Genomic DNA, 22812 nt, shown 5'->3' on the forward strand with positions numbered 1-22812 from the left:
ATAATTTCCATGTATCCAAACATTTCTGAGCAGCTCTCTCTTTGTTTCCAAGGGGCTTCAAGTTGATCCAATTTAAGGAGTCGATTCATTTTTCTGTGCGGAAGATCTAAATTTGGGATAGATGGATCTATCTAGCATGTGATGGTTGTGAGAGCTGCGAAACCTGAACAAGTGATTTCTTTGACATGTCGTAGGGTTGAGGAACTGTTGGTTTTAGCTATGTCTGATTTTTTTTTTTTTATGGAAAGTTGTATAATGTGTTTTCAATATAGAAATAGTATGCTTAATTAATACAAGTGTTTCATTGGTCTGTAAATCCAAGCACTGTGACAGGTCTCCACCTTCCTGATTGCATTTAAAAACTGGGTTGAAGGAGCGGCTCAGTGAGTAAAGACACTGACTGGCACAGAGTTTGAAGCAGGGGAACCTGGTTCCATTCCCAGTGTAAGCTCCTTGTGACCTTGGGCAAGTCACTTTATCTCCCTGTGCCCCAAAAACAGATTGTAAGATCTACGGGGCAGGGACTTTGTGTCAACAAAATGTCTCTGTAAAGCGCTATGTAAAACTAGCAGTGCTATACAAGAACAATTATTATTATTATTATTACTGGAATGTGACACTCCTACTTTCTGTCTCAGCTTTGAAGTAACACTACCTCTGAAAGTCATTTTCATTCGATAATATTTGCTTCTCATTTAGTGCTGACAACTTACTCAGTACTGTGCAAGAAGATTTGCAGGAACAAAAAAAAGTCCCTGCCCCGAAGTGCTTACAATCTAAGCTCACGCACTTTGGAGGCAGTAATAATATCACTGAGCTATTCCTTCATATGTGGTCATAAGGCTGCTGGAGTCATTTTTAACCCCTTTGGGATATTTTGAAGAATTGAGGATACTTCCATTTCTGCTCTACCTTTTTCCAGCTGGGTCTGGCTCTTCCAGAGATCTTACCCAGAAGTGAATTAACAGGTTGAGTGCCACACCTATGTGCGTGGTCGTTTTAGGATGTGAAGAGTTGTTTTTCTCCCACAGTGCATCTGGTACTCTCGTACATTCCTTGGTAACTATTTCCTCTCGTACATGAGCTCTTGCAATCCCCTTGTTTTTATCCAGCTCATTATCTACATCCAGATTCTTACATTTTAGAAATCTTTACATCAAGTTTGTTACCTTCAACACAGATCAGTAGCCAGAGCCGTCTAAATCAACTCATTCCAAGCTACGTTTTTTGGGCTACAAGGAAATAAAATGGGGCAGAACTGAATAGATCCCAGGGCTGGAGACAGATTTCCCGGGACCCATGACTAGAATTTTGACCTGGAGCCTCGCCCCTTTCATGGCCTTGCAAGCTCCCCCTATTCTCCCCCTCACACACACACAAAATACACAGACACACACACACTTCTACCTTTTGAGGTAGTCTGAGGCCTCTGGTGCCCCGGTTCTCCCTGGCTGCTGCCAGACCTCTCCAGTCAGTGCGAGCTGGAAGCTGGGTCCACCCAGAAGATGCGCTCAACTTCTGGCGTGGATCGGCGGGAGAGAGGCCCAGCCTGGCAGAGAGGGACCCGCAGCAGCTCGGGAAAGTCGGGGCCCGGTGCCAACCGGAAGCCCGGCAGCCAGAGAGCAGAAGTTGGGCCTGGCCGGACCAAACTTCCAGCGTCGCTTGGCCCAACTTCCAGCGCCGGCCGGGCCCGGGACAATTGTCTCCCCCCCCCCCCCCTGTTGGCGGCCTTGGTTATATGTGCCCTGCTCAACTTCTCCCTATCTCCTGCTTCTGATACCCCTTAAAACACAAGCTGGATACATTGTGACAAACAGATTGATGACCAAATGTCCTCTGTTAGCATCACTTTAATACAAAATGTCCAATTGCGCGTCTTGCTACATAGCTCCTATAATCTATATTTTTGGAACATTACAGTAAAACGGTATGCTTTTTAATGTTCCTAGGTTAACAAAAACGCTCAGGAGATATACTGTAAGTGATGTAAATGCTCCTACCTTTACTGCTTCCATGACTGGTTCATAAAGATCAGGGTATCCCGAAAACCGGAAGATCATACAGTGGACGAGTTCTGCGAGCTGCTCCAGGCAACTGTCTGCGGAGTTAGAGTTCTCACTGGACAGACCGAAAACCAGCTGGGTCATGTGAGGAATCAGCTAAAATAACAAACAGAGACCGTGTATGTGCGGAGAACCTGCAGAGGGTCACTTGAGGACATTGGTGGTGTCTTGGCATGTCCTAATAAATAAGTACATGAGAAATTATCCCTATGGCGTGAATATACCTACAATGAGAGCAGACATACGCCAACCTACAAAAAAAACCCTCTATTGCTGTAGCTATGTACACAAAAGGCCTGACATATGTTGACATCCTGGTTAGAGAGATACCCCCCACTAAACCAGTGCTCTTCAGCTAGTTCTCCAAAGGGTACAGATCAGAAAATATTTGAGTAGAAGGACTTCATAAATAAAAAAAACGTTAAAAAAAATGATAGCAACATTTAGCAAATATTTACATCTGTACCATATGTATTTATATTACCTTAACTGACCAGTGAGTTTCAGTGTGAAAATAAAACTGCACTTTGCTGCCTAAGCAACTAGTATGAAATTAGCAGGAGCAGACAGTCCAACAGCCACATCCAGGCCCTACGTGAGCTGGCGGTGGCAGAGCTCTGCTCTGTAATCTCCACCGCCAAATGTGGTCAGCGGCATTTAATGATGCGTTCTCATGGAGAGTGCTACAATCAGAGGAGGGAAAGGGAGTGGCTGTCCTGTGAGGTGTTCTGAGATCAATGTACGCAATGGGCCTCCGCCGCCTCCGCGCAGATGTAGCAGGCTTGGTGATGACGTGGCGCTCGGTTAGCGTGACTGCATAACTATCACGGAAGTCCGTAACAGACATTAAATGAATCTGCCCCGAAGTGCGTCACTTTTAACCCTGCAGAGCCATGCGTGGCAAATAAATACATTTTAAATAAATAAAATTACTGTATTAAATTAAAAATGATATGTTCAAATTATTAATTCTATTAAAAATAAATGATCAAACAAATTGCTGGCAGTGAAAGGGTTAAATTCCTCCTTTAACGTGGAGCCGTTAGCATGCTGCATTTTACGTGGAGCGCGTCAAGGTTGGTTTATTAAAGAGCACAAGAATCACAGACAACAGTCATAAGAAACCCACATTATAACAGCATTGTGATCGTGCTAAATATCTGCTTCCATGTGAAATGCAGAAAGGTGTGTGGTTATCTTATTCTTACCAAATGAAATGCTTCTGGCGAGTGCTGGAAACTCAGTAACATATACCTGAGAACAGAGAGGGCTCCTTCCCGCACGACAGGGAATATTAACTTGGAAAATACCTGGACATGATACAAAGAACTGTGAGGTAGGAAAACTGCAGGAATTGTACAAATGCATGGATAGCACATGTACCAAGGTACGGATAGCACATGTACCAAGGCAGCATGGTTAGCACATGTACCAAGGCAGCATAGTTAGCACATGTACCAATGCATGGATAGCACATGTACCAAGATATGGATATCACATGTACCAAGGCAGCATGGTTAGCACATGTACCAATGCATGAGTAGCACATGTACCAAAGCACGGATAGCACATGTACCAAGGCACGGATAACACATGTACCAAGGCACGGATAGCACATGTACCAATGCAAGGATAGCACATGTACCAAGGCACGGATAGCACATGTACCAAGGCACAGATAGCACATTCACCAGGGCACGGATAGCACATGTACCAAGGCACGGATAGCACATGTACCAAGGCACGGATAGCACATGTACCAAGGCACGGATAGCACATGTACCAAGGCACGGATAGCACATGTACCAAGGCACAGATAGCACATTCACCAGGGCATGGATAGCACATGTACCAAGGCACGGATAGCACATGTACCAAGGCAGGGATAGCACATGTACCAAGGCACGGATAGCACATGTACCAAGGCACAGATAGCACATTCACCAGGGCACGGATAGCACATGTACCAAGGCACGGATAGCACATGTACCAAGGCACGGATAGCACATGTACCAAGGCACGGATAGCACATATACCAAGGCACGGATAGCACATGTACCAAGGCATGGATAGCACATTCACCAGGGCACGGATAGCACATGTACCAAGGCACGGATAGCACATGTACCAAGGCACGGATAGCACATGTACCAAGGCACAGATAGCACATGTACCAAAGCACGGATAGCACATTCACCAGGGCACGGATAGTACATGTGCTAAGGCACGGATAGCACATGTACCAAGGCATGGATAGCGCATGTACCAGGGCACAGATAGCACATGTACCAAGGCACGGATAGCACATGTACCAAGGCACGGATAGCGCATGCACCAAGGCACGGATAGCACATGTACCACGGCATGGATAGCGCCTGTACCACGGCATGGATAGCGCATGTACCAAGGCACAGATAGCACATTCACCAGGGCATGGATAGCACATGCACCAGGGCATGGATAGCATATGAGCCATGATAAATAAATAACTTGAATGTTACAGTACAAAGAAACTGGAATATAGAATAAACACAACCTTTACTGATGGAAGTGTACTAAGGAATGCCCGTGCACTGTTCTTCAGGACTCATTTCAGCAGCGGGTTTTAACCTTTTAAGAACTGTGGAACACTTTAAAAATATAGTATGACTCCTTGGAACTCCTTAAACACTTATAGTGAGGGAGCTCTCAGTGACCCTGGGGGAAGCTCAGGGTTTCATGGAGTACAGGTTGAAGGACAATGTATTACAGGAAGATACAAGAACTGGCAAATTGGATATGCTAAGCTGATATATCACAGAACACAAGTGACTTGAAGGAGCTTGTGGCCAGTGCAGCTGGAAGTAAAGGATAGTGATAAACACAATCACAGAGCACTGACCTTTTGTATTTTTGAAAGGGAAACTTCAATCAAAATGCTAAACTTTTTCACAGCAGCCAGGCCCTTTAACAAAGCAATGATCCACTTGTCAATGTTTTTCCCCAGGGGCCAGGACACCCAATCAATCATCCTGCAAAGAGAAGGGAAGACGCATAGGAACCAGTGTAAAAGAAGCATTGGAAACAGGAACATTTACATTAACTCAATTGCCCCTGCGTGTGCATATGTGCTAAACTGTGCTAAACTAAGAGAGGAGGGAGAAGGCAGTGTGATGATACCTTGTATAGGAACAAGTAGTGGATGTGATAAGCTTTCGAACCGCTCAGGGTTATCATCAGGTTTGGCAGAAATACAGAAACAGAGGGTATTATGTACAGATTAGTAGAGGGATGTCTAGTTACAATGGACATGGGTTGGGCGTGAGATGTGCAGAAAAGGTGGATGCTGGCAGCAATTGGCGCTTGCCGCATGCGCGATCGGCAACGTGACATCACATGGCTTTGCATTGCCATAGCAAAAGGACGGTGCAGCGCTGGAGGAGGAGGGCAGCACCAGGTTAGTGTCTAAGGGCGGCGTTTATTTTAAAATCCGACACTGGTCACATGTCCCATACTATTTGCATTCTTTATAAATGTTGTCATTTTATTATGATCCCATCTTGGCGTATACATGTTCCCCCCATATTCATTGTTATTTTATTTTTGCCCCCCAGGCTTACACTGGTTTAACATTTATATACCAACATAATACTTATATTATTATAGCCCGTATCTATTATATTGTATTTTGTCCATACTGTATGCTAATTAATATTGATGATTCTTCTGTTTTCCTTGTATATCTTGGTATACAGTATGCTATGCTAACTTTCTATGAGGTCTAATTAACATCTTTCTTTCAGATATCTGTTTTCCTATTGTTCCATTACTGCTCATTGCTGAGTCCTCTATAAGTACTTCTCTCTATTTACAAATTCGAGAACCCCTGATGAAGTCATCCTTGTGACGACGAAACGCGCAGGGTTAGTGACATCATCACGTCACACGTTGCCGCACACATGGACTCTCACAATCGTTCAGCTTGAACCTCGCCTTTGGGGCGACACAGATGAAGACTGAAGGGGTTCACAATGAATGCAACTGCAGGGTCCTCCTGGTCACTAACATTCCAGTGGGCAGGGTTGACAAAACACACAGCAGTAAGCAAATACAGATGTTAACCCTCAGCACCCTTCACCCTTCCAGGCTCATTGGATCTGATTGTGTTTTACCAGTTTAATATATCCTACTGTATCTTTCTTTTGTAAAAATAAATCTTCTTCTGCACATACAGGTGCGCCGACGAGTATTCTAAAACTTGCCTTAAACTTGCCTTGGAAAATCTGGGGCTATCACCAACAAGACCCAGGTACATGCTGGGTACATGCTGCAACATTTCAGTGACATTTCTGCACAGACTAATGGCCCATCGGATTAACACAGCAGGGGTCCCTGGCAGTCTCATTCAGTTTGAATGGGACTGCCAGGGAACCCCGCTGTTAATTCGATGGGCCATTAGTCTGTCTTCAGAAATGTTGCAGCATGTACCCAGGATGTACCCAAAGAAACAGTGATATGCTACACACCATAACCAATTATACATAACAGTATTACCGGTGCTGCTGGTTCAAACCTAATAAGGTCGAAACGGTCGTTGTGTATGGCGCAATAAATTTGAACTTTTTGCAAAATCCGTGGAGCGCTGGATGTTTCCTTCTCATAGCCCAGCATGTACCTGGGTCTTGTTGGTGATTGCCCCAGATTTGTTTTAGAATACTCGTCGGCACTACAGTACCTACTGTATTTGCCATCACACTCTCCAATGGTGGTAAATGCCACATTTTCACTGCATAAGGCCCATGCATCAATGTAGAGAAAAGGTGTGTTGACGCAGTGCTCTGTTTTTTGGAGCAGAGTTGAGTGATATGCAAGAAGAGTTTCTTACATCGGATGCAGAATTTTAAACTTGCATCACTTCAGATATGGAGGATTCCTTGTGGCAGATAAAAAGGGGGGGGGAGAAAGAGAGAAATGGCACGCACAATGATCTCATAATCTGTGCACCATGTAACACCCCAACTCCTCCTACTCACACACTCCAAGGTGCATAGGGACCTCCTAATAGTTTGTATCACATGAAAATGTTGTTGTTTTTTGCTGACTTCCAGACATCTTAAGTCAACTGTATTCGGATTGGGTTCCCCATACAGACTTGTACCTGCTAATAGCCGTCATCATCTGTGAATCTGTAACACTGTCAGCATTAGTCAAGTTTCTAATAACGCCTCCCATCAGCTCTAATGGGATATGCTGCACCACGCTCGCCAAGGCAATCGAAGGCTCTTCTTCAGACTCCTCTGGAAAAATTAAAGGGACAAAGCATTGTGACCAATAATATGCAACACTGGCAATGTATGCAGCACTGCCCCCAAAGAGCTTACAATCTAATTTTGGTGCCTGAGGCAAGCGACACACTGATATAAAAACTGGGTTCACCCCATTCCAGAAAGGTAGTGACAATGTATATATATTTTGCTTCATTCATTGTAACATCGCCGGAAGAAGAGATCAGTGTATCTCGAAAGCTCGCACAAATAAAAGCATTTCGTTAGCCACAGAACGGTATCATCTATTTATTTTTTTGATTATTGAAGCTCGGCTAACACGGTACTGATACCTCTACATATATATATACACATATACATTACCATTCTCTCGTCCGGTAAAGAAAGACTGCACTCGGTTCAGTAATCATGAAAAACTGTATTGGGCATCTGAATAGAAAAGATAAGTCACCCAATCCGACGTTTCGGTCCTGGAATAGGACCTTTCTTAAGGGGGTGCACGTATCTTTTCTATTCAGATGCCCAATACAGTTTTTCATGATTACTCAACCCAGTGCAGTCTTTCTTTACCGGACGAGAGAATGGTAATGTTGTTTTTCTATTATTTGAGACTAGCACCTGTCTATATGAACCAGTACATTGAGTGCAAGCTGTGATGTTATATATATATATATATATATATATACTGTATAATCATTTGTTTTACAAAAAGCACCGGGATTGGTTTCCTTTAATAAATCTCGTGCTTTTTCTTGCACTAGTTTTGCCTCATGTGATTTCCAAATGTATATTTGAAGTCTTAAGAAAACCACACAGAATATAAAGATCCAGTCCTGTTATTTTCTGGGGTGGGGGGCGGGGCTGGGCTTTGGTCTTAGACCACTGTGGGATGTGTGGACCAATGAAACAATTTTAAAAATCTGTAAAAAGCAGGGTGGATCCCTTATTTTAGATTTGGATCCAGCTGTCCAATCTATGACTCAATTGTGTTTCTTCGTTATTGTACACGGAGACCATAAAAACGTGGTGGATTCGTGGAATAGTCTCCTAACACAGCGGGTACAACCTAATACAGCAGTGGAATTAAAAAAAAATGCTTGGACTAAGATATCCTAAATATGAAATAAAGCCCGGGATCAAATAGGGTCTGAGGATTTACGATAGGAAAATAGACAAACTAGATGGGCCAAGTGGTCCTTATTTGCCGTCATTCTATGTACAGTGTGTAGCTGTAAACCCCCCCTTCCCAACCCCTGGTGTGTTGCTAATAACATCAGTTGTCATAATAATATTCAATGACATGAAAGTACTAATGAGACACTCCTGTGGTCCTTCAAGAAAAAACAACTATAAGTTTAGATTACAAAGACCGACGTTTCTTTAATCTTGATAAAGGTTCACAAGCGGCCCGAAACGTCGCTGTTTGTACAATAAAACGTTTGTTTGTTTTCAAAAATATCTTTATTTGGATATTTTTTAGTAGGTAGTACAGAAAAGAATAATTGTTAGAACTATGGGGTTTATGCAGAGCATAGATATGGAAATTGCGCCATCTTCTGGCCAAAAAAAATCGCCACTAATCCTTTTACTCGTGAGAAAATGGCGCGATGTTTAAAATCCGGCAGAAAAGTTTTCAGAAGTTTAAAAGTCGCCAAACTCGTGGCGAGAACCTGGAACTCGCCATGCTAATATAGCGTGCAATTGAAGAAGGACCGAATCGCTGGAACACGCCATTCTGACCTATAATATGGCGTGTTCCAGGTCGCCAGAAAACCTTGGCAATTTGACTACTATCTGCTAACAGAAGGTAAATGCGCTTTCTGCATACGGCCATAATTTATGCCAAATATGTGGCTATGTTATTGCCGTTTTCAAAGCAAATCACGCTCCTCTCTGCATAAGCCCCTATATATTTTAATATTTTTGGCATCATTCCACTTTTAAACAAAGGGTTTTTGAAAGACCACAGGAGTGCCGCTACTCTTCATTGGTGGATAAATCGGCAGTTTGTGTGACTACACAGGACCGCTGATGCCTGGAACCCGTGCCATTTATTTCAAGTACCGCGAGTGCACCTTCCCTTGGATTGATATTATTATGAACTTAACAATTGGTAAACTCCCCCATGTTGATGACATCGCTATTCAAAACTGATCATCGTTTCGAAGGAAACTTCTGATTACCTAAGAAAATAATGGCAAACAGTTCCTTTAGGGATGGTAGAATTGATGGGGGCTGAAGCCTCCACATTTTCTGTAGCAGTCCGCTGACGTGGTTCACCTGCTCTAGAAACTGCACAATACCTTTTTCTGCTTCTGCTATACAATGGAACTGCCCAATGCATCTAATCAGCTGCTGGCAGAAGAGCACTTGATGTTTCCCTATAGGTATGCATTGAGAGTACTGTGTTAAGAGCTTGCTGATTCTCACAACAAACGTAGGGCCTGGTCTTTCGCAGACAATGCGAAGCACTTCTTTCCTCAGCAGCCGGAAGACATCCTCCACGCCAGGTCTGTCCAACAAAAACGGAAGTCCGAGATGTATGTAATCCAAAATAGATGTGTTTCTCTTTCCTAGCACCCCGTACCCTTCCTGAAGAAGGCTCAAGATGAACATGGCGTTGAAGAACTCTTCGAATTCCTCCGGGTGGTAAATGCCATAGACCTCCAGCACTTCTCTTGCTGTTTCCCTTGCAAGACGGGATTCGCCCAAGAAGAACAGCTTGGTGGAAAGTTCAAGCATGGACCAGCACTGCTCCCTATCCATGGGCTGCTTGGCAGCTTCAATGACACGTCGCACTAAGCCCTGCTTCACATACATAGGATATGAAGACTTCAGGACTGCCTCTAATATCTTATCCATTGCTTCTTCTTGGTGCTGAAAGACAAAATCAGAGGACGGTCAGTTTCATAGCCAGTTATAATTAGAAAACAATAGAATCTAATGGATCATTGGCCTCTCTGGCAGCGAATGCATTAAATGTGAGCCTGTGGGTGCGTCTGGCCCTTTGTCTCTTTCATCATTAACCGGAGCGTTGCTCCTTCCCAACTCCTCCTTTTGATATTAGCCAAAGAGATGTGCGAAAATTTGGTTTGCCAGGATTTTTTTCCCAACTTTCCAAAAAGTTAGAAAATTAGCAAAACATTCGCTCTGACTTAGCAGCCAAAATAAGTTTGCGCAAAATTGACATTAGCCAAAGTAAAAGAAAAAAAAAAACAGAGAGATAGATATGGGCCCCGGGTGACAGGGGGGGCCACAGCAAAGGGAGTCTACCTGTATCCTGGGGAGAGGGTGGGGGGAGAAAGTATTGACCTGGGGAAGAGGAGGAAGGGAGGGGGGAAAGGTACAGACATAGGGATAGGGGTTGACGCGAGATAGTACGTGCATGGGTAGAAGGAGGGGGACAGAAGGTACGGGTCTGGGTAAAGGGGGGGTGAAAGTCTGGGCCTGTGCAGAGAGGGGGGTTGAGAAGGTACAGGCCTGGGGAGAGATAGATATGGGCCTGGGGGGGCATGGAGGGCCACAGCAGAGGGGGCCTACTTGCAGCCTCAGTGGGGCCTACCGGCGAGGACTGCTAGAGGCCCATGGAGGGCCCTGCCTTTGGATTTGTCCGTGGATGTGTCTGCAGAGGAGCAGCAGTCAGTGGAGGCCCCGGATCAGGCCCTACATGTTTGGGTCACCAGCAGGGGGCCATTTGACTCAGCGGGCCCAGGACTGCCGTACTGGCTGCCCTGCCCACATGTATACACATACCTACACGTGGACAGACTCCACCGCAGACCAAGTGCTTGCTCCCTTCACGGAGGCAGAGCCGTCAGTCACCGCTCTGCGCTCTGAGATCACACCCCACAATGCATTGCGTAGCGCCACTGACCGCTCTGCCTCTGTGGTTACGGCACACGTGGCGTCTCTGTCCTCCGCACAAATTAGCACCATGTGTACAGATCTACAAGAGGCTAATTTAAAAAGGACTTCCAGGCATATAATAGGAATCTATTACGCCCCTACATGTGCAGTAATGCGACCTCTGATTGGGACCAACGCCTACAAACCATTATATGCCAACAAAAAAAGCAGGGCATTGTATAGTCTCATGTCTCTAACGTAGTTCCCATCAGTGGTGATAAACTCCAGTCCTCAACACCCCCCTCCCCCACCAGGTCAGGTTTTCAGGGTATCCCTGCGTCAGCACAGGTGATTGAGCCACCTCTGCTGAACCTGGGCTATCCTGAAAACCTGACCTGTTGGTGGGGGGGGGAACTTGAGGACTGGAGTTGAGCCCCCTGGTAGTACACTAAGGCCGAGTTCAGGGTGGCTGCTATGCGACGTGCGCGCGCTTAGGTGCGCGCGCACGTCCGTCGCAAGTTCGGGTTGTTCGGTGGGAGGGTTCAAACTGAAAACGCGTTGACTCTGCTACATTTTACCGCTACAACCCAAAATGATATTTGAGGCGGCAGCCGCGTCACGTGAGCTAGTTCAGCGAACCAGCTCCGTGACACATTCGCCACGCCCCCCCCCCCCCCCACCGCGCCCCCAAATGCCGCGACCCAACTCCTGCAGCCTGGGCACAGATCGCCGGGCTGCAGGAGCACGCGGGGGAGGCGCGCACGAACGCAAGCGTCCGTAACAGCCAACCTGAACTTGGCCTAAGTCAACCTTACAAAAAAACCAGCAACATATATTTACACAGTGTCTCAGACAAGGAAAAGAAAGAGCCCCTCGTCATAAAAACAGCTACAATGTACAGAGCATCGTTTAACCTAAAAAACACGTTTTTCCTAAGTCTGTATTCAACCCCGAGACAGAATTATGCTGATTAAAGGAAGCCTCCTCTCTCTTTCCTGTGGGACGCTACAATTTCCCCTATAAACGAGCAAAACTGTGATGACCTCATCCGGCTCCACAAGGTTAGAAAGAAAAAAAAACCACTGAGCAAAAGTCCTTCAGACTGTATTGCAGAAAGAGTTAAAGCAGCTATCTGCGCTGGTCGCCATCTTTTTGGCTTTTTTTACGTTAAAATATATCTCTTCGTGTTCTTTCCAACGCTTTTTTTTTTTAACCCTTTGAGTGCCTCATAACAATCTAGCTACATTCACAAAAAAATGCTCATTCTCTTCGGGGAGATCGCGTCCTGCGCTTATCTGAAGTGATGGCGGACAGAAGGGGGAGGGGGGCGCCTCCTCCTCTTCCGTCCTCTGCTTCGGAGAGAGCGCAAGTGTCGGAGGGGGCCGTGGCACTCTGGCCCCCCCTCCAACCCTTAAAGGGTTAAATCTCAGGAGATATAAGCATTTTAAATATTAAGTGTCCGGGAGGATAAAGCGAAGCTCTCCCCAGCGCAGTGTACGGGTTACCGTGGTAACGTCAGAAATCCGAGATTCGGAACATAACACTAGAAAAATAGTCAAAAAAATAGAATATGATCAGTGGGCAAGATACTAATATTATATGGTTAAACTGATATAGGATTCAAGGGGGGTGGGGGTGGGGGGTGGGGGGGGGGAGATTTGCTGCTTTAAGATACCATAGTACATTTATGCTGTAAAAATAGAGTGAAGCTTTTCTGAAATAGATACCTTTTTTCTTAAAGCAACAGTCCACCGGTTTTTTTTTTTTTTTTTTTTTTTTTTTAAGAGGAGGGATGTCTGGGGTTATTGTACTGAACCAAGGGGGTTACCCGGAGCTCCGTCTCAAGATATTTTTATTTATTTTTGTGTCGGTGTGACAAAATAAATAAAAATATGGCTGCAAAGTCACCAACAGAAAGTATCGACGACATGTGCCAATGACATTGCATCTTTATTTTAGCCACAGGGGTGAGTATTCTTGCCTGGTGGACATAACTAGTTATATCTCGGGAGGTGAGCATTCCTGGAATTTGGGGGGCTGGGGTGGCATGGATTAGCTGGGAGAGTCCCCCTGGTTCAGGCGGTATATAAAATAATAAATGGCGTAGCGCAGAAAAAAAAAAGGTGTGGAATTGTAAATGGACATATAAAAAAATAGTGGTACTTGAAATTCCTTCGTAATATCCCACTTCAATCACTGGTCATGCAGCTGCATTGTTCTGATCGGTTATCCTAAATACCCTACAACAGAAAACATAGATACTGTATATTTTGTGGCACTTGCTACTGGTTTATTGTCCAAATACTGAACACCTCTTACATAATGAAAGACCTGCGGATAATAGAGAAATGTGTCCTTATTCACCAAAGAAAAGAGAATTTGTTTTATAATTATTAACTCTTGCCTTTTATATCATAGATTAATATTATCATTTGTTTACAACACGCCAACATGTGTTGCAGGGCAGTACAACAGGGCGTAAAGACAACAAGAAAGTAGGTAAGGAGGGCCCTGGTACAAAGAGCTTGCAATCTAAAGTATGTCAGTGTACTTTCACTATTTCAAGTTTGACTTGCCTCACTCAAGCTTGGTTTCTTGTACAGATAAACTGATAGTGTCCCAGATTGAATCAGATATGTACACTCACCTCAAACACAGAGGCACCCACATGCAGGCTGTGAAAGGAGCAGGAGAGGTGAGGGCTCAGAAAACATCAGGACAGAGCTGCATCCCACTGACAAGATAGTGCAGGGTTAGAAGGGACAAGTGATGCGGCTGTTCCCAGGAAGGGTGGGTGTGCTGCCCAGCAGTGCCAGGCTTCAGATCATCCCTCCCAGAGATGCTTGTCCCAAGCAGATCCAGTGAGTGAGCCACTCTATGGGGGATCTGCCCCTCCTCACCTGCCCAAGGTGCGCATCTTCCCTCCTCTCCCCCTCCCAGTAAGTAATAACTCCAGGTGAATGATCAGAACACTGCCCTGGTTGCTGACCACGCCCCCGTCTATAACCACGCCCCATCAGTAATGCACTTGTACTGTATGGCCACGCCCTTCATTACGGCCCCGCCCCCATACTGTATGTTGTCCCTCCCATGTGCTTGTACAGTATGTATGTATAAAAAAAAAAAAGATTAGCATCAGAAATCTGATATATACACACACAAACACACACACACAAACACACACACACACACACATTTCTGATGCTAATCTTTTTTTCAAAAAAGAATCAAGAAAGAAATAGGAAACAAGTAGCTGACTTTGTAAATAGAAAAATGCAACACAATGGTATATATGTAGCCCTTGTACCCTCCTGGGTATAGAAACTACCTGTGCTGCTGTCACCTGTCCGGCTAACAGGAGGCCTTGAGCCTCTGCCAGTGGCAGCCTGGGGTTATAATTATCGTTTAGGTGCAGAGCCTCCACCGGCGAGGGATCCCACAGGGTTGGGAGGAGCCCCTCACGGGAACCAGTACACACACCGGTATATAACAGTATTTACTATACACAGATTATACACCGTCCACATAACACAGCCCCGCAAGGTTTCACCCCACAATAACAACTCCCGGTTGTAACCCCCAAAGTACTGGAGGGCCAGGGGACTTAACTCCTGAGTGTCCACCAGCTATTCCCTCCCCCAAAGAGTAATTCCTAGTAAAAAAAAAAAAAGAGAGACAACGGAGAAAGCCACTATACTAAAAATATTACAATAGCAGCAATATATGTCCTCACATGGTGCACATTATAAACCGGCACATAACAATAGAAGGTAAGCTTGAGATGATCTCGCGCCGTGCAGGTATGGTAAAGGGCCGTCTGACTTGAGTTTCTCCCACAGCTGGATGGCTTCGGATGGCGTCTTATGTCACATCCGCCGGAATCTTTGCTACTTCCGGATTCGCGGGGAAGGGGACAGGTGTACGGCAGCTGATCCTCTCGGCTTGATCTCACACTTGCAGGCTCTACGCGTTTCGCTGATCTCAGTCAGCTATTGGTCTGCACTAGTGGCTTTCTCCGTTGTCTCTTCTCCCTGAGATTTACCATGATCTAATTATCTACCAGAGAAGCTGTTGTCTAGCCTCCTGTTACTGCTGGTCTATATCATACGTCCTGTAAGTAGGTTCTTCATACGAGCCAATACTTATTCCTATTTCATTCATCAACTGTGTGGCAGAAGTGCACTAGATATTTTTCTTTCTTTTCTTGGGGTGTTCCTGACATATGCTCCCTCCTAATCCTGGACGTGTCTACTTGAATTAGGGAATCCCTACAATTCCCATTGGAAGTTGAGAATGTATGCATTTTTTCACTTTACATTAGATTAATAATCCACATATGAGAACTAATATATCATTAAGTAATTATCACATTGTGTTTAGCACTGTGTTTTAAGCGCCTATCTAAATCACTTGGGTTTAATATGTTATCATGTCATGCCAGACAGTGAGAGTTTGTCAGGGCCCGGTGCAGTAGGAGTACGGCGGGGCCTTACCTTCTCCAGGAGCCGACATATCCTCCTGCTACGTCATGTTGTCATGGCGACACAGCATCATGTGACGCCTCATTGTCATGGCAACGCGTCACCATGTGACATTGAATTGTCATGGCGACGCGTCAGCACCCGATAGCAGGAGGAGATGGCGCAGCTTACAGAAGCCCCGCGGTCTCCCCCGGCAATCAATTTAAATGTAGTTGGGAAGAGCGTGGAGCCAGGTGCATTCGCCTTGATGGCAGCGCCATCATGCACGCAAAGGATTAATAGTTCATCTTTGGGGTGCAGATCCAACATTACATGGAGACCAAATTGTGTTGACACTCACTGGTATTGTATGTCATTCATTCTTTTTATTTACCTATCTAAATAACTGCTTTTTTACCCTTCTAAAACAAACGTACCTTAAACAACCTAACCATGTCTAACAGATCATAGGCGAGCAAAGCTGATGGGTGGATGAGGGCTCATGAAAGCATACACTGCCACTGCACTGAATATGTTATTAATAGCTTTTATTTATATAGCGCCAACATATTCTGCGGTGCAGTACAAAATAGGGGTAAGAACAGAAACAGCACATAAAATACATACCATTTAATAACTTCACTTAGTGACACAATAGGGTAGGAGTGGCCAAATCCGGTCCCCAAGGGCCACCAACCGGTAGGGTTATCCTATAAACCTGACCTGTTGGTTATCCCTTGAGGACTGGAGTTGGCCACCCCTGAGGTAGCTATTGCTATTTGCAAAGTAATTAGGAAGCCATCATGTGCCCGACAGATATCAGGAAGTAGCTGATCTGCTTGAATTCAGTGTTCCTTATTTTAAAAAAAAAAAGTGGTGGACTGAGCCCTTGAATTGGGGATGGGGGGGGGCACATGTCCTGGGGTTGCCCCCAACTCAGAATCCATGGCGAGGCAATGGTTAATGGGGGCCGGAAGATGGCAGTTACGAGAGGCAGTGAGGGAAGATGCAGAGTTTAGTTAACCCTTTGAGTGTTGGAGAGCGCACACATGGTGGCAGCGTCCCAGGTTCCGTTTCCCAGGCGCTCCACGGGAGCGCAGAGCGCGAGCTCACCTAAAAAACTTGCTAAAAAAGCCCACGACATAGCCATTACAACATGGGGCACTGACAAGGTTAAAGCAGCAGCTAGTTCCCTCTGGGATCCCTTTTTTTGTTTATGTAACGGGTATTCCCCCACCCAATCGCATATAGTGTGTGTGTGCGGGGAACCTAGTGTTACCAGGTGTGGTGCTTTACCTGTTAGGCTCACAGGAGGGCTGAGCTTCCGCCACGGGGAACCTGGGGCACGTATAATACTATGAGTAACCTCGTATTCGGTGCAGCGCCTCCACCTGCGATGGCTCCCACCAGAGGGGGAGTGGTTCCTCGCAGGACAATATATATATATATATCACTACACACACAGCATGTAAACCAACCAATGACTTTACTATTGCAAACGTACTTGTGCACAGACCTACCCTGTGAGGAGTACTGGTCACCCGGTGGGTCGTGGTTGGCCCAGTACTGGTGGACGGTTCTTCGGGAGCCTGTGTGTCAGGATATATCATAAGACAGTCCTCTGCGGAGGGCTCTGGTAGGTTTAATACATGGGGAACAGTCTCTGAACATATGTCGTGTTCGGTGGCCAAGAGGTAGGTGGTCCCCCGGCCGTCAGCATCAAGTTTATAGTCTACCACCCGGGCGATGGTCAGTCCCGGACAATTCCTTACTTGCCTGCGCACTGCGAATAAGTCCGTGTCATTTGATACTCCCGCCACTGCAACCACGCGTCTTGGGGACATGCGGCACGCTACGGCCCAGTCATGGACTTCTTGCTTTGACGGCACAGATATGATGGAGTTTAAATTGGACAATTTGATATGGAATAGGGCACTCCAGGTAGAATCTCAGCAGTGCCTCCAAATGTAACGGGTATTCCCTCACCCAATCGCATATAGTGTGTGTGTACGGGGAACTTAATGTTACCAGGTGTGGTGCTTTACCTGTTAGGCTCACAGGAGGGCTGAGCTTCCGCCACGGGGAACCTGGGGCACGTATAATACTATGAGTAACCTCGTACTCGGTGCAGCGCCTCCACCTGCAATGGCTCCCACCAGAGAGGGAGTGGTTCCTCGCAGGACAATATATATATATATCACTACACACACAGCATGTAAACCAACCAATAACTTTACTATTGCAAATGTACTTGTGCATATGATAACCAGGTGTCCCTCCCTAGAGGAGACACTAACTACTGCGTCTCGCAGGATGCAACCTCCTTCCACCGGGTGATCCCACCCTGTGTCCAGTAACCCCACACAATATGTCCCTTCAAGTGATATAGATGTGTGTGACTGCGCAGCCACTAGTCCCGTGTGAGTACTCTCTTGGTGCACTTTATAACGATACCTGCCCTGGCTCCAGCCACGGGTGCCGCTATACCACTGGGTTTAGATCCGCCATGATGTCCTCCTACGCGTGGGGTGAATTCCGTCGTGGATAATATCACCGCAGCTCCGCACCGTCTGTACATTGGCGGGGGTCCGTCTGCCGCCGGCAGGCCGCAGTCACCTATTGGCGTGGCCTCCGGGAAGATAGTCTTTACATATATATCTAGGGGTCTGAGCCCAGACCTCTGGGAACGTGCAGCGTCCGCTGTGTCCCTAACTAACTGCTCAATAATAATAAGGGGGCAGGATCCCTAACCTGGGGCCTGTCCCTTAAACAACACAACACTACTGGTGGCTCAAGGCTATCTGGGGCCTAGGGGGCTGCTGGCCTAGTGCAGGGAGTCACTGACTCCTGCACCCTACCTCCTTCCCCTAGCTGCTCCTGACGCCGACTCACTAATGTGCTCCAAGCCTGCGAAATGTATCTAATCTCCCCTGCAGGGAGATACTGTAGCCCTATTGGCTCCCTGGGGTCATGTGGGGCACTCCTAGGCTCATGGGATATGTAGTCCCTTCTCTAGAGCCCTCTCTCTATTGGCCAGCGTTCGCGCGGTCTATCTGCGCATGCGCAATGTCCCTGGCTGGCCGCCACATCCGGGGACTCACTGCGCATGCGTGAAGTTGCGCAACATGGCGGCGCTTTGCTCGGGAGCCGCCGGGGCCCTCCGAAGTGCTCCCTGCTCGGCCCCCACCCTCTAGAAGTGCAGGCGGGTCTATCGAGTGACCCCCAGCAGCGGAGGTAAGAGGAGGGGGGGTCGCGGCACAAAAGGGGACCTGGCTACATTTACATGTAGGAAGCAGGGGGTCCTCGGAACGGAATTATGTTCACTTCAGCTGCAGAGACCCCTGGTTTCCGAGACATTACCGGTGAAGCTGTGACGGATGACATTGCAGCTTCCTATTGGCCCACACAACACGGGAGATTGAAACTTTCCTTTTATTTCCCCTGGAGGGAGAGATTAACTGCAGCACCTTCCCGGCTAATCAGGGCCGCAGACAGCTTTCCCGGGGCCAGCACTAGAGTTTCCACTGACGCCCCCCCCCCCCAACCCGTGTGTCGGCTGACTTGCGAGACCCCCCCCCCCTCTTCTATCTCTCATACACTCATCTCTCCCCTCCACCTCATCCTCTTCCTCCTCCCTCTCCTCCCCCACCTGCCTCTCTCTCTATCCTCCTCCTCTCTCTCTCTGCCCCAAACTCTCTCTCTCTCTGTCCCCCACCTCTCTCTCTGCCCCCCATCTCTCTCTCTCCCTCGCCACCTCTCTCTCTTTCTCTCTCCTCTACCTCCCCCCCCCTCTTCTCCTCCTGTTGTCCACCTTGCCGCTAATTATCTCAGGAACCAGGGGTCCCCAAAACTGAAATTAATACAGTGACCCACTATGTTGTACTGTCCCTTTAATAACGGGCTTTGTGACAATCCATTCATTCCTTACCCTTTTAGCACTAGAGAACTTAATAAGCAGATGCTTATCATTGTCATCAGACAGGCCAGGACAATAATTTACCCCCATGGGAAGCTTAACTGACATCCCCACACACAGTGCTCCTGTATCTTTGAAGTATAGCAAACACTATTGTTAATACTTCTCCAGCATGAAGTTTAGACGGGTTTTGTATGGGAATGCATGGGGACATCTTTTTAGATGGGAAAGGTATACAGGGATATACCAAATAAGTATACATGGAAAGGATGTTGATCCAGGGATTAATCCGATTGCCAATTCTTGGAGTCAGGAAGGAATTCATTTTTCCCCTTAATGGGGTTTTTTGTTTGCCTTCCTCTGGATCAATAAGTAAGTATAGATATAGGATAAAATATCTGTCGTCTAAATTTAGCATAGGTTGAACTTTATGGACGGAAGTCTTTTTTCAACCTCATCTACTATGTAACTATGTAACTACTGTATGTAATATGGGTTTTTTTCTTGAGCCTATTTTCTCTGCAGACATGTTTATGTTTAAAGGAGCAATTCATGCCCTTTTTTGTATTTATTATTTTTTAACACAGGTTTGAAGCAGGAGGTCTCCCGAGATACAGACCCCCAATGGGCATGTCAGTAACTCCCTGCAATTTTAAAGCTCCAACGTCATGTGAGCCAATAGGAGGCCGCACCAATGATGTCATGGCTTCCTATTGGCCCTCAGGGCGGGGGAGCTTAGAAATCCCGCCCTTATGCTAAACCCGCTAACCAAGCGGAGTGGCCACTGGCATCCCCACTGGGGTATCTCCGGAAACAGGGAGACCCCGGAGCTGAAATGAATGGGGTCTCAGGAGACCCCCCTAGTTGTATCTTATGTTAAAAATAATTTTTTAAAAATTGCAAAAAAAAATGAACAATCGCCTGCTTGGATTGCCTCTATAATAAACATTCTTTAAGCGCTTGGGTAGATAACAGGAGACATTATTAATAATAATAAATAAATAAAAAACATCCCAGTGGAACGTGTATCCTGAAGCCAGCCAAGGTTGTCTATAGAATGATGAAACCGGCAAAGCAGACTATTTGTGAAGGATCAATATAAGAGAGACAATCATTTCAATGAAAGTTACACATTGCTTGTGACTATAAACATAACATCATTTGGCGTCTTGACTGCAAGGTCATTCTCAGCCACAGCTGGAATTACCATGTGAGTCACTTATTCATCCAGCCACAGAGCTGTGTGCATTAAACTGCTGGTGCATCTGTCCATTTGTTACTGTGCGCAGTGCCGGAAGCGACTTTAGCTCATGGCTCATTGCTGGTGTTTCCAGCACTAAGGAAGTTGCTTCAAAGTCAATTAGTTTCTAAAATGCTTGGAGTAGGATTTATGATTATATTCCCCAACTTTAAGACCCGATGTTAACTCCCCTGACTTTAAATCCCACAACTTTAAACGCACTTTTTCTTATTCAAGCATTTAATCCATCGTTTCATGTTTTCTTTAGTTATTCTTTCCGTTATGTGTATTATCCTGTGGCACTCTGGAGATGTTTGGCTGGGGAGTACAATGTGTAACCCTCTTTGCCCGGCTCTTAAAGAGTTTACATCAGTTGACTATGAATATAACTTTGCTCAGTCTCACATACCTTGTCAGGGTGCTGGGTCCGCACAGGCTGGGCTCCGCCTTTCATACCTTGTCAGGGTGCTGGGTCCGCGCAGGCTGGGCTCAGTCTCTCATACCTTGTCAGGGTGCTGGGTCCGCGCAGGCTGGGCTCAGTCTCTCATACCTTGTCAGGGTGCTGGGTCCGCGCAGGCTGGGCTCAGTCTCTCATACCTTGTCAGGGTGCTGGGTCCGCGCAGGCTGGGCTCAGTCTCTCATACCTTGTCAGGGTGCTGGGTCCGCGCAGGCTGGGCTCAGTCTCATACCTTGTCAGGATGCTGGGTCCACGCAGGCTGGGCTCAGTCTCTCATACCTTGTCAGGGTGCTGGGTCCGCGCAGGCTGGGCTCAGCCTCTCATACCTTGTCAGGGTGCTGGGTCCGCACAGGCTGGGCTCAGTCTCATACCTTGTCAGGGTGCTGGGTCCGCACAGGCTGGGCTCAGTCTCTCATACCTTGTCAGGGTGCTGGGTCCGCGCAGGCTGGGCTCAGTCTCTCATACCTTGTCAGGGTGCTGGGTCCGCACAGGCTGGGCTCAGTCTCACATACCTTGTCAGGGTGCTGGGTCCGCACAGGCTGGGCTCAGTCTCTCATACCTTGTCAGGGTGCTGGGTCCGCACAGGCTGGGCTCAGTCTCTCATACCTTGTCAGGGTGCTTGGTCCGCGCAGGCTGGGCTCAGTCTCATACCTTGTCAGGATGCTGGGTCCACGCAGGCTGGGCTCAGTCTCTCATACCTTGTCAGGGTGCTGGGTCCGTGCAGGCTGGGCTCAGTCTCTCATACCTTGTCAGGGTGCTGGGTCCGTGCAGGCTGGGCTCAGTCTCTCATACCTTGTCAGGGTGCTGGGTCCGCGCAGGCTGGGCTCAGCCTCTCATACCTTGTCAGGGTGCTGGGTCCGCACAGGCTGGGTTCAGTCTCACATACCTTGTCAGCGTGCTGGGTCCGCGCAGGCTGGGCTCAGTGTCACATACCTTGTCAGGGTGCTGGGTCCGCACAGGCTGGGCTCAATGTCTCATACCTTGTCAGGGTGCTGGGTCCGCGCAGGCTGGGCTCAGTCTCTCATACCTTGTCAGGGTGCTGGGTCCGCACAGGCTGGGCTCAGCCTCTCATACCTTGTCAGGGTGCTGGGTCCGCACAGGCTGGGCTCAGTCTCACATACCTTGTCAGGGTGCTGGGTCCGCGCAGGCTGGGCTCAGTCTCTCATACCTTGTCAGGGTGCTGGGTCCGCGCAGGCTGGGCTCAGCCTCTCATACCTTGTCAGGGTGCTGGGTCCGCACAGGCTGGGCTCAGTCTCTCATACCTTGTCAGGGTGCTGGGTCCGCGCAGGCTGGGCTCAGTCTCTCATACCTTGTCAGGGTGCTGGGTCCGCACAGGCTGGGCTCAGTCTCTCATACCTTGTCAGGGTGCTGGGTCCGCGCAGGCTGGGCTCAGCCTCTCATACCTTGTCAGGGTGCTGGGTCCGCGCAGGCTGAGCTCAGTCTCTCATACCTTGTCAGGGTGCTGGGTTCGCACAGGCTGGGCTCAGCCTCTCATACCTTGTCAGGGTGCTGGGTCCGCGCAGGCTGAGCTCAGTCTCTCATACCTTGTCAGGGTGCTGGGTCCGC

The 22812-nt window shown here is 47.2% G+C and overlaps 1 protein-coding gene across 3 annotated transcripts in view; it reads right to left on the reverse strand.

Moving 5' to 3' along the window:
- Positions 1-14100, reverse strand: part of USP35 (ubiquitin specific peptidase 35) — a 41065-nt gene extending 26965 nt beyond the window's left edge. For 2 of the 3 annotated variants that reach the window (XR_012800051.1, XM_075592615.1), the window contains exons 1-6: positions 13821-14100; positions 9511-10204; positions 7201-7339; positions 4945-5074; positions 3272-3373; positions 2001-2159 (exon numbers count right to left, since the gene is read on the reverse strand). Coding sequence is in view for 2 of the 3 variants with exons in the window: in XM_075592615.1 (XP_075448730.1) it covers positions 2001-2159; positions 3272-3373; positions 4945-5074; positions 7201-7339; positions 9511-10189 (1209 nt within the window). In the remaining variant the exon portion in view is untranslated. Of the gene's footprint in view, positions 1-2000; positions 2160-3271; positions 3374-4944; positions 5075-7200; positions 7340-9510; positions 10205-11080; positions 11195-13820 lie in introns of those variants that run through there. The other variant, XM_075592616.1, reaches the window with a different exon arrangement.
- Positions 14101-22812: the final 8712 nt, after the last annotated feature.

This window comes from Ascaphus truei, chromosome 3 (genome assembly GCF_040206685.1).
Source record: "Ascaphus truei isolate aAscTru1 chromosome 3, aAscTru1.hap1, whole genome shotgun sequence".
Taxonomy (NCBI): Eukaryota; Metazoa; Chordata; class Amphibia; order Anura; family Ascaphidae; genus Ascaphus; species Ascaphus truei.